Below are 17042 nucleotides of genomic sequence, written 5' to 3'. Positions count from 1 at the left end.
AAGGCAAAATTAACCCTTTAATATAATAGCAGACCAAGTGGGACCCGTTGGGCCCCGTCCCCCAACGCTGGGGGGGTGGGAAGGGGCGTGGCGTCACACTGGAAGGCTGGAACCCGAATGCGGCGTCGGCGCTCACCCCAGAGACAGGCGCCCCCCGGAGCCAATCACACCCATCACCCGTTCCCCCAACGTAACCCATTCGCCCAATGCAATATTCCACCACTCACCAATAAGCCCCAACTGCGCAGTCGCGGCTCATTTCCCCTCATCCCCCACACTCCCTCCCCCTCCTCTTCACCCTCCCCCTTCTCCCCCTCACCTCCACTCCCTCTTTCATCTCTACCTCCCTCTCCTTTCCCCTACCCTCAGCCACTCCCTACCCTCAGTCACTCCCTCCCACCCTCCATAACCCCTCTCCCCTCCCTACCCCACTGACCCGTTGGGCCCTGTTTTCCCAACGCAACCCATTTCCACCACTCACCCGTTCCCCCAACGAAACCCGTTCCCCCAACGCAACAATCAACCCTTCCCTCGTGGGGTGGGGGCAGTCGGCGCTTCCCGGAGCCAATCAATGGACTCGACTTTTGGGTCAGTGTCGGCACTCACTTGAGCCAATCAATCATTCCCACCTGGGGGGGAGGGGGGAAGGGCAGTCCGTACTTCCCGGAGCCAGTAGATACATCTCCCTACCATTTCTAGACCTCACTATCTCCATCGGAGGTAACAGACTACAGACCGACATCTACTACAAACCCACTGACTCCCATGACTATCTGGACTATACTTCTTCCCACCCTGCTTCCTGTAAGGACTCTATCCCCTACTCCCAATTCCTCCGTCTATGCCGCATCTGCACCCAGGATGAGGTGTTCCAAACCAGGGCATTGGAGATGTCCTCATTCTTTAGGAAACAGAGGTTCCCCTCTTCGACTATAGATGAGGCTATCACCAGGGTCTCCTCTACATCCCGTAGCTCACTCCCCATCCTCCCACTCGTAACAAGGGCAGAGTCCCTCTTGTCCTAACCTTCCACCCTACCAGCCGTCACATACAACAGGTAATCCTCCGACATTTTTGCCACTTCCAACGGGAACCCACCACTGGCCACATCTTCCCATCTCCTCCCCTTTCGGCTTTCCACAGAGACCGCTCCCTCCATAACTCCTTGGTCAATTCGTCACTTCCCATCCAAGCCACCCCCTCCCCTGGTACTTTCCCTACACTTGTCGCTTTACCTCCCCTCTCGACTCCATCCAAAGACCCAAGCAGTCTTTCCAGGTGAGGCAGAGGTTCACCTGCACCTCATCCAACCTCATCTATTGCACCCGCTGTTCTAGGTGTCAACTGCTCTACATCGGTGAGACCAAGCGCAGGCTTGGCGATCACTTCGCCCAACACCTCCGCTCAGTTCGCATTAATCAACTGAAGTGGCTCAGCACTTCAACTCCCCCTCCCATTCCAAATCCGACTTTTCTGTCCTGGGCCTCCTCCATGGCCATAGTGAGTGCCACCGCAAATTGGGGGACCTCATATTTCGCTTGGATAGTTTACACCCCAGCGGTATGAACATTGACTTCTCCAATTTCAGGTAGCCCTTGCTTTCTCCCTCCTTCCCAGCTCTCCCACAGCCTACTGTCTCCGCTCATTCCTTTCTTCTTCCAACCCCCCACCCCCACATCAGACCCGAAAAGTCACCTATTCCTTTGCTCCATAGATTCCTCACCCGCTGAGTTTCTCCAGCATTTTCAGATTCAGATTCAAACTTTATTGTCATTGTGCAGTGTACAGTACAGAGACAACGAAATGCAGTGACAACGAAATGCAGTTTTCTACGCATGATTTAATATATTTAGTTTTATCATTTGATTGCCTGTCTGTTAATTGCCTGATCTTCTACTGGCGATACAAACATTGTATGTATACATGGTTGTTGTAACATATTGTAGTTAATAACTATGAATTTTTAATCATTTAATGGTTAATTTTTGCAGAATCAAAATTATCTAATAGTTTCCAATCACTAGATTGGACTGACAGATTCATAGCATTTTGGACAGAAAATTTGGATAAACTTTAAAACAGAATAAAATATATTTTATAAGAAATTTATTTCAGGAAGAAAGGCGCAGTATTTCAAGCACCTTATTTAAAATAAACAAAGAGTCATTTTTCGTAATATCAGAAAACCTTTTATTGATGTTGTATCAATACAATCAAGTAGTTTAGTTTTCAAAGAAGACTCTGGCTTTCAATTCAGGTAAGAGTGCATTTTACCAGATGCTATTACAGTGCAGGTAAGTATTTACATAAGAAGACGTCTTCCACATCAGAAATTGATGACTATGAAGGTGAAATTCTCCTCCAGACAAAAAGATGGAGAATGACTCGCTCTCATCAATATTAACAATTCAATAACATAATTATGGGATTGTCCAGGATAACGATTTCTCAAAATGTAATTGATGTGAAAACAACAGTTCATTAAAAAATACATATAATCTAAAGTTGCATATATATATAGTGTTGGACATTTTAATGCAATTTCTTCATGTTGGAATTATTATTCTGGCATCTGATATAACAATAAATCAATAAAGTGTAAAGTATAACTGAATTTTAGACGACAACTCTGTTGACTTTGGTGTAGAAGAATGAAGGTATTAGATTGCGGTCTTATGTTGCTAAATTAGCAAATTCATACAGTAAATATTAACAAATTTATTCTGGTCAAAATTTCCATGCTATTGACAAGCTTTAATCTTTGAAATAATGGGTATCTCATGTAATTTTGTTTGTGCATTTTGAAATTACAGATGTACACCTTGGGCTTTTTCACAATTGCTGTAGTGCTTATGTTTTGTTTTAAAATATAACTTCATTAGCTGGTTGGGATTCTGTTACAAAATATGTTACAGCCCTGTGGTTATAATTGAAATTTTGGAGAAATTATCACTCCGCATTATATTTTCTATATAATGCATAAATGTTATTACCTTAGCTCCAAATTATGTTCTAATAACTGGGACAATTATCAGCCCATTCCTTCAAAATCAAACTCTGCTGTGCAGTTTAATTTATTTCTGTTGCTTAAAAGGGTAATATAAATTTCTTTTTCACAAAGTAATGCATACAGTCAATCTACATAAATGCATAAAAATAATTGTAAGATCCAATAAACAGAATTCTTCCTGGCATCATTTCATTATCCAATTGTCTAGGGTATCAGTTTGATTCTGTATAATCAATTACTCCAACTAAAAGTTCAAAAGTAAATTGAACTGATTTACTCTTAACTATTTTGTAAGCAATGTAACTCATACTTCAGTCAGAATGTCTGGAAAGGACTGGTAGAACATAAAATAGTTTTAAATGTTTTTTATGCTCATTATTATTGATTCATAATCAATCACATTACATCATAAATATATTTCATACTCAATTTTCATCAGCCATTTAACTTTTCTGCTACCCATTCTGAATTTCATTACTAATTGAGCGTTTCAGTAGAATGCATATTTTCTATTCATCTCATTGGAATATTTAAACATTCTGCATTTACATTTTAAATCTAATTGGACATTTAAATTCTATGTGCTTGGATGCAATGTTTTTCATTGTCAGTGTATGTATTAACAGGTCAGACAGAGAAGGGGCAGAAAAAAAAAACCTAGGTAAGGCATTTGCAAATGAACTATCCCAAGTAATTCTGTGGTAATAAATTTTAACTAAGTTTTACTTGCAGAGAATTTACTAAGAATTATTTTTAGCAACAAAAATAATTTAGCCTACTAAGATCAGAAATGCAACCATGAAATGAACCACGCTGCCTGAAAGTTCATAATGCCAATCTCCTTGCAAAATATAAAATCTACTGTTGTATAAATTTCACAGCTCAGGAACACAGACGCCATGACATAATCTGGTGTAACATGTGGGCAAATGTCATTGTTCACAAATAGGACTTACTTAACTTTGTGAATCTCAGCAATGTACTAAACCTTAATGGATCTACCAGCATGTAAGATAATAGTGATCCAATGGTCCATTTGCTCCAAGGTGCCACTAGATCTCTACTCCCTCTTAACTCGGGAATTCTTTGATAAGGGATTTTCATCGAGCTTTGTGTTATGAGATTGAAAAAAAAAGACTAAACATTTCACAGTCTTTGCTAGTTTGAAAAATAGTGGCATGTGTACATGCAGCGCTCTAGCTGCCAGCAAACTGAGTTAAATTAAGAAGGGTCTCGACCCGAAACAATGCCTATTTCCTTCGCTCCATAGATGCTGCCTCACCCGCTGAGTTTCTCCAGCATTTTTGTCTACCAAGTGACTACACTAGATCTGTCGCAGAGGTGTCTTCACTATGTGAAAATCATAACAATTTATGATCTAGAAGGAGGGTATTCATTGTGAATAAGTATTCTGAGATCACATCAGCTGGGATAATTTCTCAGTTCATTGGAAGGAATGACAGATTGATTTCCCGTTTTGTCTCCTCAGTTGACGATTTGTTAGTGAAATGTTGGGGTGCACCACATTGTGATTTGGGTGTTGACCAATGAACAGCGCTCTCAGCTCTGAGTCAGAAGTTTGTAGATTCAAATCCCATTCCTGAGACTTGAGCACCAAATATATGATTTGACTGGATAGCAAACAAACAAAGATTTTCATTGTATATCAGTACACGTGACAATAATAAACCAATGCCAATACACTGACGATAGTTATTTTGTTTTGGTACATTTCAATGTTCCTTACCTTTCATTCCAACTAAGTTGATGTTTGGTAACATCTCAGATCATGCAAAATACATAAAACTTAATGAGTACAAAAGAAACATTTACTTGTACTACATCCGTTATCCATTAACCTTTTAGTCAGCATAACGTTACTACAAGTTAATTTGAAATTTAAAATTCAAGCAAGTAGCAGTGCCGATTATACCATTCCTCAATGTTTTAATTCTCAGTCAGTATACACAGTTGTCTGAATTCACAATGGAACACCACTTATCATGTATTGCACTTAAAAAGATATGATTATAATAATTAGAGTACAACTGTGTAATATGATAGTTTGTTTCTGTCAATGGTATAAATGTGGGGGAAAAAACAAGAAATGCATCCTTACTTAGAACATTACTCAAAAATAGCACAGGGAATACAAGTGTCACAAACATCACATCAATCTTCATTGACAATGGTTTTGCCTCTAACTGATCATAAAAAAAACAGTTCCACATTAAATCCCTTATAACATAAGCTGAAAATGTGCAGTCATTAGGGAAAATGTCTGATGTTTGTGGTTGCTATAATATGCTGATTATCATCCAGAGGCTGTCTAGGCTTTTTTTTAAATACTGGAACATGGTAGCAACATATAACACTTGTATGTTTTTCCAGTGTCCCTCTTAATACAGTTTATTACTACACAATATATAAATCCACTAATTCAAGTTGATCAACGTTATGTTGGGCAAAGTAGGAATCCTGAGAAAGAGGAATGGATGTAATCAGTGGAATATAACCCATTAGCTTGGGCTGAAGGCATCTGGATCCACACCTGATCATGTTCTTTCAGTTCCAGGACCGCACTCCCTGATGCTTGATCAAGGTATCCTTTTTTATATTCATCATATGTGTATGTTGCAGGCACATTATTCTTGTACAGTGCCACCCAGATACTGGTTCCCTTCACATGCACGTGATAAGCAAAGTAGTAGACACCTGGAACTTGACACGTAAATAGTCCGGTTGATGGATTATAACCATGTTGTCCATTATACAAAATCCTATCAAACTTAATGGGGATGCCTGAAGGTGGAAATGATTTTGTGAGAATTGCAGTGAAAGCTGGAGCTACTCGTGCAGACATTTCTCCTCTTTCATATTGTGGTTTTCCATGCTTTCCATTTCCTGGTACTGATGCACCATCAACACCACCATGCAGGCTAGCAATACCGGTTGTATCCCCATTAATGACGATGCCGGGCAGGCCTGCTGGACCTGGAAGTCCAGGTGCGCCTTGAATTCCCATTCTTCCTGGAATGCCGGGGTTTCCCATTGGACCTACTGGACCTGCAATACCTGGTAATCCTATTTTCCCCTCTCCTAGTAAGCCTGGTGGCCCTGCTTCACCTCTGGGACCAGGTAAACCTATTGGTCCTCTGGGCCCTGTAGGCCCTTGAATACCTGGAATTCCTGAAGAACCTCTGGGTCCTGGTTGTCCTCCATGCCCTGATTCTCCTTTTGGTCCTACAGGACCAGTTAGTCCACGTGTCCCAGAACCTCCTGCAGGTCCAGAGTCACCTTTTGGACCTATTTTACCTGGTGCTCCTGAAGATCCGTGTAAACCTCTTTCCCCGGGCACACCAGGTTTTCCAGGTAACCCACTATATCCCTGATCCCCTCGGATTCCTTTTGGCCCTGGTGGCCCATTTAGCCCAATTTTACCTTCAGGCCCTGGTGGGCCGTGCTTGCCCATTAACCCCCTGGAACCAATAGACCCTGGATAACCTTGCCTACCCTGGGGGCCTTGTTCACCACGTAAACCACTTACACCTGGTTCGCCGTTGGGTCCTGGAGCACCTGGTGCCCCAGGAGGCCCGCGCTGACCTTTTAATCCATTCATTCCCGGTTTTGCATACCCTGGAACCCCAGGCAAACCCCGAGCACCAGGAGGTCCAGGCCCACCTTTATGACCTACAGATCCTGGGATACCTGGTAACCCATTCAGACCTGGTTTCCCTATCCCATCTAATCCTGGCTTTCCTGCAGGACCCTGAGGACCAGGTGGTCCTGGATGTCCAATGTCTCCACTTGGTCCTGATTCGCCTTTCTCACCATGGACACCAGGTAAACCATTAATTCCTGGTTTTCCTAAACCGGGTAACCCTGAGGGCCCAGATTTACCTGGACTCCCCTCCTTACCTCTTGCCCCTGGTATACCCGGGTTACCGTACCCAACCTCGCCTCTGGGACCACGTTCCCCCGGTGCACCGGGTTCTCCCTTCTCACCAGGCTCTGCTCTAGGTCCAGGGGCTCCAGTAATCCCTGGGGATCCTTGCTTCCCAGGGACAGGAAATCCCGCAGGGCCAGGTTCTCCTGGAATCCCAGCTGGGCCTCGGGGTCCTGGATCTCCTCTGGGTCCTTCATCGCCCTTTGGTCCAGGAAACCCTATGATACCTGGCTTACCAGGTATTCCCGGCATTCCTGGCTTTCCAAAGCGTGAAAATCCTGGTGTCCCCGGAGGTCCGGTTGGACCTGGAAAACCTGGTTTGCCATATCCTGCATTTCCATGCACTCCCGGTGGCCCAGATGGTCCTCTTGGTCCCGGCTTTCCTGGTGCGCCTTTATCACCCTTGAGATCCGAAGGAAGAATCACTGGAATTTCTGTTGCAATAAAAAATGCAAAACCAAGTTACTTTATACAATTACTGTGGCATAGTAGCAGACCAGTTGGCCCATTAAGTCTATATTGTTACCTTATCTTATAAACCCCAATGCAACCCACCTCCCTACCTTTTGCCTTGACCTCCAATTAATATCATGCTTCTCCCAATTCCCCTCTGACTGCACGGATTGATTCTGTTTTCACCACTCATACATGGCGCAAGTATTTCTGGTTCTGAGTAAATTATTTTCCTTATATCTCTCTTGGAACTTAAGCCAAAAAATGTTTAAGTTCTGGGGGTCATTGAATCATCTGCTAATTGGATATTTTTTTCCCTTTATTCAATCTGCCAAGGACAGTCACGATCTTGTGCCTCTCAATGAAATCTTCTATTAACTAATTTTCCTCAAAGAAAAATAACATCAGCCTCTGAAATCTAAATTTATAACTGGACAGATTCAACATATTTGTGCTCCTTTTGCAACCTAATCCTCATTCAATTCTATGATCCCATCTGCTTTAATAACCATTCCTCAGTTTCCACTTCCAAAAATTGAATAAACAATGAGATATAACTTTGGGTGGTCACTAATATGACAAACATGTTGACTATTATTTTGAAAAGTTGTTGATCCATTCATTTTTTTAATAAAAATTCAAATTGAACACACGTAGTTTCATCGTCTACCACAAACCACTGAAATATATTGTTTAATTTCTAAGAATGCTGTTAGCACAAAGTAATGTTAAATGACTTGAACAAATGTGAAGGTAACATAGCTCTTGCATTAAACCCATTGACATACTAATCTGCTGCTGCAAATATTTTCACTAGTTTCCTGCTTGAAAGGTACAAATATCATTTTGAGTTCATACAAACTCAAAGAGCTTGTCTTTGAGTTATACAGGACGAAAACAGGCTGCTCATTCCAACTTGTCCATACTGACCAAGATGCCCCATCCAAACTAGTCCCATTTGTCTGTGCCTAGCCCATATCCCACTAAGCCTTTCCTCACCATGTTCTTGTCCAAATGTCTTTTAAATGCTGTTATCGCAACTATTTCACCTGGCAGTTTGTTGTATACACCACTACTCTGTGTGAAAACATTACCCCTCAGGTTTCTATTAAATCTTTCCCATCTCATCTTAAACATATGCCGTCTCGTTCTTGATTCTTCTATCCTGGGATAAAGACTCTGTGCATTCACCTTATCTATTCCTCTCATGATTTTATACATCTCTCTAACATCATCCCTCAGCCTCTGCACTCAAAGGAATAAAGTCCTATAAATTTTGAAGAGAGGAATTATGAGATGTCCAAACTAAATATAATATGAGATGTCCCAACTAAATATAAGTATGGTATTCCTATCAGGTCTACCTTTTTGCTATAGAAATCATGATGCATCCTTTATTGAATTAATGTAATTGGTGGGAAAAAATGAACCACTGGTTAGAGATCTAAATCCTTAACCTCCTTCATCTAACATATTAATGCAACAAAAAGATAAATCGCCTTCTGATCATTTTTTAATATTTATTTTCAGAAAGTGAGAAAAGTTGGCTAGGTCATATGAATTGGCCATTACCCAGTTTCTGTGATAAGCTGAGAGTGGTTACTTTACAATAGTGTTAGGTCGAAAATTCAAGGATGGAGACCTATGAATGATGACAGATTAACAGTGCAGGACATGAAGGGAAACCTGGAGATGATGTTCAATGATCTTAATGCCCAATACAGCTGTGACTGTTTCCCAATGTAGACATAACTTTGCTGCAATATATCTAACAGGTGGTGCATCTTACCATTGATGGAAATATTTGGATGACATTGACAGGAGAGCTGCATTAAAACACGAAAATACAAATCATTTAATCACACTCCTTAGAAGATAATAAGTCAGCTTTCAGGGGTGAGTCTGTGAGCCTATTGCCTCAAAATAACCAGGTTCTATAACTCTATACCAGTTTTCATTATTCAATAGCTATGAAAAGAATGGCAAAACATTTCCTATGCAACGTCTAACGTGGCCCAGTACCTTTCATATGGAATCTTCAGTGTGAATGAGGGGGAATCCCTGCTACTTCCTGTTCCCAAGCTAAGTTCTATAATTAATCCAATGTAGGAGCACAGTTGACAAAATGGCAAACAGCTGATCACAGCTTTGGAACTTCCACACCATATGGAGAATCTCAATGGTGTTGAAATTTACAGGGGTAATTGTGGATAGTTCTTCTGGCAGTTCCTTGCAAAATTCAGGCCATTGGTGACGTGGAAGATTTGTGTGTGGAAGTTGCTGCTGTATTTTTTTCAATGCAATACACCTCAAAGATAATTCATTGGCCAAAGGGAGTTTTGTACAATGGCCTAAAAAAAATCCCTGAAGACAGGAATACAATGAACAGTTGTGCATCATTACAAAAGAACCCTACTAAATAGTTGAAGTACAAAACTGGTTGAAAGTGCAGATGAAAAGTCACCTTCTCTTGGCTTTCTGAAGATAGTTCACTGTGGATTCTGAATTCATTCCTTGCTATTCCTGTATCCACCATAATATGGCAGAGTTCAATTGCACAAGGCCATATAACCATTACTCCTACTTGAAGAAATAAGGCAAAGGTTCGGCCAACTTACAGGAATACAAATTTCATTTCATTTAAATAAGTTACAAATAAGTGGGAAAAAAACTTTCATTGTTAGAGTCCCTTTCACAGTCAACATTTCACAGTATTACACAGTCAAAAAAATGTGTGGGGAGTTAATTAAATAAAGATATCACTGCAGAATATTATTGCAAATGAATAATTAGTTTTAAGTTAAAATTATTACAAATTGGAATAATGAAAAAGTTAATAACTCTGCAGAAAAAAGGGCAATTTATCTTTTGTAATTGATTTTATTCTTTAAACACTTAATTTCAGTTTCAGCATTATTGAATTAACAAGTTTGAAATTTGAAACTCTACTCTGTAAGTGCTCCAGAGACATCTGGTTTGCTTGTTCAGGTGCAGTAGTGTTCTGTGAATGTCTGCCAAAAACGTCTGTCACCACCAGTCTTCCTGATTTGATACTTAGTTTGGTCCTGTCAGTTCATTATGTGGTTTTGGATTGTGTGGTGTTGAATTGGCCCATTACCTAACCAGGCATAAGTTAATCCCAAAGCCATTACATAAGACCTATAGAAGACGTTTGTAAATGAGGAGCAAATGTTCTTTTCCAATCAGTAGTGTGTGGATAAATGCTTATGGGTCTGTCCCACTGAGGCGATTTTTCAGCGGACTGTCGGCGACTGTCAAGTTGCCGGCAGTCGCCTGAAAAACCGGCAACTGGAACGGCAACTGTCAGAGTGGAACACCCACACCCACACACACACACACACACACACGCACATACATCGCTTCCTTCACCAGCCCGTTATGCAGGGGACAGGGCAAGCGGGGGGAGCGCTGTCTGAGTGAAATTCACAGGGTGCAAAGCCAATGTGATACAGACACACACCACGATGAACAGGAAGGTTGGCGCTGTAATTAAGATGGTGAAAGCACAGTGTACGGTAAGTCCTCTAAAAAAGGAGGGAGAGGGGAGGGAGAAGGGGGGAGAAGGAGTGGAGGCAACTTTTAAGAAGCCAGAGATACACGGCTGTGAAGCTCGGCGGACATATAACATTACCAGTCGGTCATCCTTGGTTCTGAAAACTACTGCTTACGTTTTTTTTCCCCCAATGAGCCAATGAAATTCACCGGTCAGCACTGGCTACAACCTACAAGAACCTTCAAGAACATTCAACCTCCTGGCGACCCACCTACGGCATGAGAATTCTCGCTACTCTCCATGGCAGCTTTATTCTAGTCTCCGCTAATTTTTCAACATGTTGAAAAATTCGCGGCGACCTTAATGAGGCCACGACTAGTTCCCAGAATGTGGGAACTCCTCACGACCATGAAGGCGACTCCCCGGCAACCACCCGTGAACATGTGGCGACCATGTGGTGACTGCATAGTCTCCTGCAGTCACCTAGAAAGTCGCCTAAGTGGGACAGGCCCATTAATGTCGGTTTAAAATGGCATGAACACCAGACAGTGAGTGGGGCAAGTAGCTATGCTGCATACTGTGGCCCTGTTACCATTGCTTCTTGGAGTTAGATCTAAAGGGATGCACTATTGAAAGCTGTAGCTAACAACAATATGAAGTCAGGATTAATTTTTAAACTGTGATATGCTGGAGAATGTCATGTATTTTGATTGATCAAATTAATGCAGGTTAAATATCTAGGTGTATTTAAGACTCATTTCATTCAATTGATTATCTTTAGTATTCACAGATAACCCAAACAAAGAAGTTGGAAACAGTTATACCATTAGCCAAATTCACACAAGTACAGCATAATATAGAACAGTAAAGGAATGAGCCCTTCGGCCCACAATGTTTATGCCGAACATGATGCCAAGTTAAACTGATGTCACCTGACTACACATGATCCTTATCCCTCAATTCCCTGCGCTTTCGTGTGCCTATCTAACAGCCTGTTAAACGCCACTATCGTATCAGCCTCCGCCATGTGGAGTGTAAAAAACTTTCTCCGCACATCTCCATTAAACTTTCGTCCTCTCTTGTTATAGCTATGCCCTCTTGTGTTTGACATATCCACACTGAGATAAAGGTTCTGACTGTCTACCTCATCTAAACCTCATAATTTTATATACTTCTATCAAGTCTCCCCTCAACCTTTGACGTTCCAGAGAAAATAATTCAAGCCTAACCAATCTCTCCCTCTAGATGAAATCCTCTAATCCAGGCAGCATTCTGGTAAACCTCCTCTTCGCCCTTTCCAAAGCCTCCACATCTTTCCTGTAATGGGTCAAACAGAACTGCACGCAATACTCAAAATATGGGCTAACCAAAGTCCTTTAAAGCTTACAGCTTAATCTTCATTATCAGCAGAGTTTCCTTTATTGAAAGTTTCAAAGGTTTCAAAGGTCTTTTATTGTCACATGAACCAATTAAGGTACAGTGATATATGAATTACCATACAGCCATATGAAAAAAAAAGCAACAAGACACACAACTACATAAAAGACACATTCCTCTGATGGAAGGCAAAATAGTCCAATCTACTTCCTCATTATTCTCCTGCGGTCGGATCAGTTGAACCATCCGTCAGGGCGATCAAAGCTCCCGCAGCTGGCGGTCGAAACCCCCGCACGGGGTGATCGAAACTCCCGTGTCGGGGCAATGGAAACTCCTGCGTCGGGGAGGTCGAAACCCCCATGACTTGACGTTCCCGAAGTCGGTCATGATCAGTGACTGCGGGCACCGTGATGTTAAGTCCGCAAGCACCCACAGTTGGAGCTCCGTGGTCGACCCCTGGCAAAGGGATCGCGGGCTCCACGATGTTAAAGTCTTGTAGGCTCCTGCAGTGGAGCTCTCGATATTGGTCTCCAGCAAAGGCCGCCAACTCCTCAATGTTAGGCCGCAGTGTGGACCGAGATACGATATGGAAAAAAAATCGCATCTTCGTCGAGGTAAGAGATTAGAAAAAGTTTCCCCCAACACCCCCCCACATTAAAACAATAAAAACATACATTTAACACATACAATTAAAACAAAAATAATGAAAGGTCAGGTGCTGGCGCCACCTGCTCATTGAAAAGGAAATCTATGGCATTATCTTAAAGCTACATCCAGACCTGTTTTTTGGCTTGTTTTGTTTCTAGCTTGGCAAGTGTTTTTTTTTGTGCAGTTATGGAACATATAATGGCAGCATTTATACTCAAGATATTTTGCACTGCCCTTATAAAGGTATTCAGCTAAGCTGCTTATGCCAAGAATGCCTGTGACCAGCAGTTAGTATGGTATTGAAGAGAGGATGTAACATCAAATGGGCCAGGTATAGCTTGCTCCCATCCGCCATCCTTTCTCACTATTACCTCTACCACACACAGCACTTACCATTGACAGCTCTAAGAGGCCTGGCTACAGCCATTCTGTCAGGTGCAAGCAGTTATTATTTGACTAGGCCTCGGGTGACACATCTTGAGGCCCACAACCAGGAAAGACCTGATGACCATTTAACTTAAGTTCATTGTTTTCAAAGGTCTTTTCACCCATTTTTAAATGCCCCTGATGGCCAGACACATCTACAAACTGTTTAAAAATATTTAAATAATTACATTACTTAAAATATTTTTGTACTTAATAAATTAAACCAGGAGAAATTAATTCAAACATCAAGGTAAAGTAAAATTAAAAAAAACAAATCAGTTACCTACACATATCTTGTTACTGAAGGTTGGTGGCTTCTTTCAAATGAATGAGATTGCACTGTGGCTGACATAAAGCTGGCAACCATCCAGCGGCTCTGCTGCTGAACCCAGTGATGAGCCCCAAAACAAAACACCAGCGTCTCATCTTCAGCTTGTCTCTGGCTGAGATGAGCTGGCTCGTGCATTGCAGTTTTGTCAGTGGCTCTTGGCAGCTGCATGACAACAACTTCTGTACTGCCATCATTGAATCTAAATCCATCATTGATTAATCACATGTAGTGGAAGTAAAATATTGTTGAAAGACTCCCATGTGATCAGACACAAATCAACATATTTATGACCCATTTGCAGTCCTAAGCACACTCAAAAGTCATCTGGTTCAAATAGTACATACAATAAATACTATTTAGCTCTGACATTGGAATGTGTGTCGTATATCAGCTATGTACCATTTTTGCAATATACATATATACTTGTCCACTTGTACATTTAATAATTCTATATCTGCTACTCCTTTGGCTACCAGCTTGGGCAACACCAATGCACCAAGTTCTGTACGGCTGCAGACTGATGGGCTGAATGTCAGCCTCCTGCACTGAAACTATTCAATGATTCGGCAATTCTATGATCTGGCGGTGGCTGGAATGAGAATATGGGCGAGTTAAAAGCCAAACTCAGAATAAAGTAACTGGGATATTGATTTGCCTCCAGAAGTGCAAGGTAGAGGTGCAAGGACTGCAAAGGCAAAACCTTCCTTACAGTTGGCTGGTCCTACTACCAATTTGCACAATATGCTTTAACACTAATTAACAACCAATGTTGGTACATTAAAGGATAAACATAGCAAATAAGTAGTGAAATTATTGCTGAGTGATATGTGAAATCATAGAAACGTGCAGACTGCATAATTTTGATGCACAACTGCCTGCATCAAAAGCAACATGTATATTAGACTGGTCTTATTTGATGCAGACAGCATGGGCATATTAGTTATACGTTGCAACATCCATAACCTCTGAAAACGTCATCCAGTTTTTCTCTTGAAAAGATGCGGCAACATCTTGCAGCCGACTTGGGTTTATCTTGAGAGCAGAATGCAAGGCAATGCAGTAAAAGCAATGGGAAAATGCCCAGTAAAAAGAACAGGGGGGTCTTACATTCTGCACCCAAGGTCGTTTGCGGGAGGTGCCGCCCGAGGAAGAGGGCCAGATGAGGAGAGGGACATCCGATCACGGGACGGCCAGAATGGAGGCGACGGCTGCAACGGGCTTTGTGGCCAACTGCAGCTGGGACTCTAAAATGGCGCCTCTTGAATATGGACTCAGCGGGCTGTTCTATGCATATTGCACTAACTGGGGTGGTTGTGCTTATGTACGGGGATAGTCTTGCTGAGCTGTGTGCAAAAAATGTATTTCACTGAACCTGGTACACGTGACAGTAATGAAACCATTGACCATTATTTCCAAGTTTGCAGCTGAACTTGAAAATATGTTATGTTATCTTTGGCTTTAAACTTACTACATGCATTTACGCAGAGGGATGAGTGGGTGAGTGTTGGTCAATGAATGGGTAGTTTCCTAAATGCCAGATGAAACCCCTCCAGCATCATGCTGGTCTCCTTCCTGTGGCTAGAGGTCCTGGTTATAACTGGAACTCAGGAAGATTTCTGTAGGAAGGAACTGTAGATGCTGGTTTAAAACCAAAGATAGACACAAAATGTTGGAGTAACTCAGGGGGACAGGCATCATCTCTGGAGAGAAGGAATGGGTGACTTTTCGGGTTGAGACCCTTCTTCAGACTTCTTCTGAAGAAGGGTTTTGACCCAAATCGTCACCCATTCCTTCTCTCCAGAGATGCTGCCTGTCCCCCTGTTACTCCAACATTTTGTGTCTATCTCAGGAACATTCCTTCTGAGTCAATTAAGATAAAGATGAAGCCCATAGACTGTTTCTAGGATTACAAGGAATTTCATATTTTTTTTTACAACAAACTCATTTTACAAATTGGTGATATGTTGCTAACCAATGGTTAGTACTGATAGTCTGAAGAAGGGTCTCGACCCGAAACATCACCCATTCCTTCTCTCAAGAGATGCTGCCTGTCCCGCTGATTTACTCTAGCATTTTGTGCCCATCTTCAGTTTAAACCAGTATCTGCAGTTCCTTTCTGCACAAGATTTATGTTTTACATTGTTTTTCAACATCCAGTAAAAGAAGTCTTAATCCTGCTTAAATAAATGTTCAGAAGTTTCCTTTGCTACCACTAGATGGCAGATTACTCCACATAATTCAATGTGAGAATTACTTCCTGAATGAGGGTTTGTGCACATGTTTTATATATTTCTAATACAAAGTGATTACAAAATCTTTAATTCCATACGCAGGCATAGGGCAAAATACCCAGTTACATACGACACTGCTTGGAATCATTATCCCCTGGGATAAGGCAGGTCCTGGAAACCTTCAGTCCATGAGAATGTGGAATGAAGAAAAATAAATAAATGTGATCCTCATTCCCAGAAAACAACCCAGTCGCCATTAGAGTGCCCATTGTGCAGGAAAGAATTGAAATAAATTTTACTACTTTGTTTTAAAATGTGAAGATATATGTGTGACAAATTCGACATTACAAAATATTAGGAAATTGGGTCAAAAGTGTAGATGATTAAGGATTGGCAAACATCGGAGGTTGCTATGTACATTAATTATTTATAGGTCATATTTAGCCGTCTGAGACATGTTTGAGGGTTTGGCTTTGTGCAGGGGAAGAAACACCAATGAGATGTGTTGCCAACATGTCTGACCTTCCTAAAAAAAATCTGGAAAGCTTTGTCAGAGAAGGGAAGGGTCTGGGATTTGAAGGCTGCTCATATTTTCTTTTAAAAGACTGCAGTGAAATATTTATCAGGGTATATATATTTAAATTGTGTCTTGAAGGATACTCACCTGTACGAAACTTAAACTCCCAAAGGATGAACAGGTTTATAGACTTTCAAGAACCTTTACTAAATTTTCATTTATTCAGCTTTGCACGATATACTTTTGATCTGGATCCAGTACTAACTAAAGTTAAAGTTTAAAATAATATAGGATTTTGAAAGTCATATGGGGAATCTGGTAGTTGTCCAGTAGATTCTGGGAGTCCATATACTTCTTGACTTGAGCCCCAATCCAGCACCCAGATAATTCATAAACATTCCATGATTTGGAAGCCTGGGTTTTGTTCACCTTTAGATTTGCTGAAAAACTTTGGTAGCCCTTTGAAGTTAAAAGAAGATGCAGTGAATTAGTCCTTAATGCACATTTTATCAAAATATTCTCTCGTTGGTAAAGAACCATACTGTTGACTGGGAAGCTTATTGGTTATTGTCCAACTGAAGTGTCGAAC

At 41.4% G+C, this 17042-nt stretch overlaps 1 protein-coding gene across 3 annotated transcripts in view; it reads right to left on the bottom strand.

The window, feature by feature from the left end:
• Window positions 1–2166: 2166 nt before the first annotated feature.
• col8a2 (collagen type VIII alpha 2 chain) overlaps window positions 2167–17042 on the bottom strand; it is a 177573-nt gene continuing 162697 nt past the window's right edge. For all 3 annotated transcript variants that reach the window (XM_033045146.1, XM_033045147.1, XM_033045145.1), the window contains exon 3: window positions 2167–7390. In XM_033045146.1, the coding sequence (XP_032901037.1) occupies window positions 5466–7390 (1925 nt within the window). In that variant the 3' untranslated portion in view covers window positions 2167–5465. The remainder of the gene's footprint in view (window positions 7391–17042) is intronic.

This window comes from Amblyraja radiata, chromosome 27 (assembly GCF_010909765.2).
Source record: "Amblyraja radiata isolate CabotCenter1 chromosome 27, sAmbRad1.1.pri, whole genome shotgun sequence".
Lineage (NCBI taxonomy): Eukaryota > Metazoa > Chordata > Chondrichthyes > Rajiformes > Rajidae > Amblyraja > Amblyraja radiata.
Note: the sequence above shows the minus strand (reverse complement) of the source record. Positions and strands in the feature narration are given on the sequence as shown.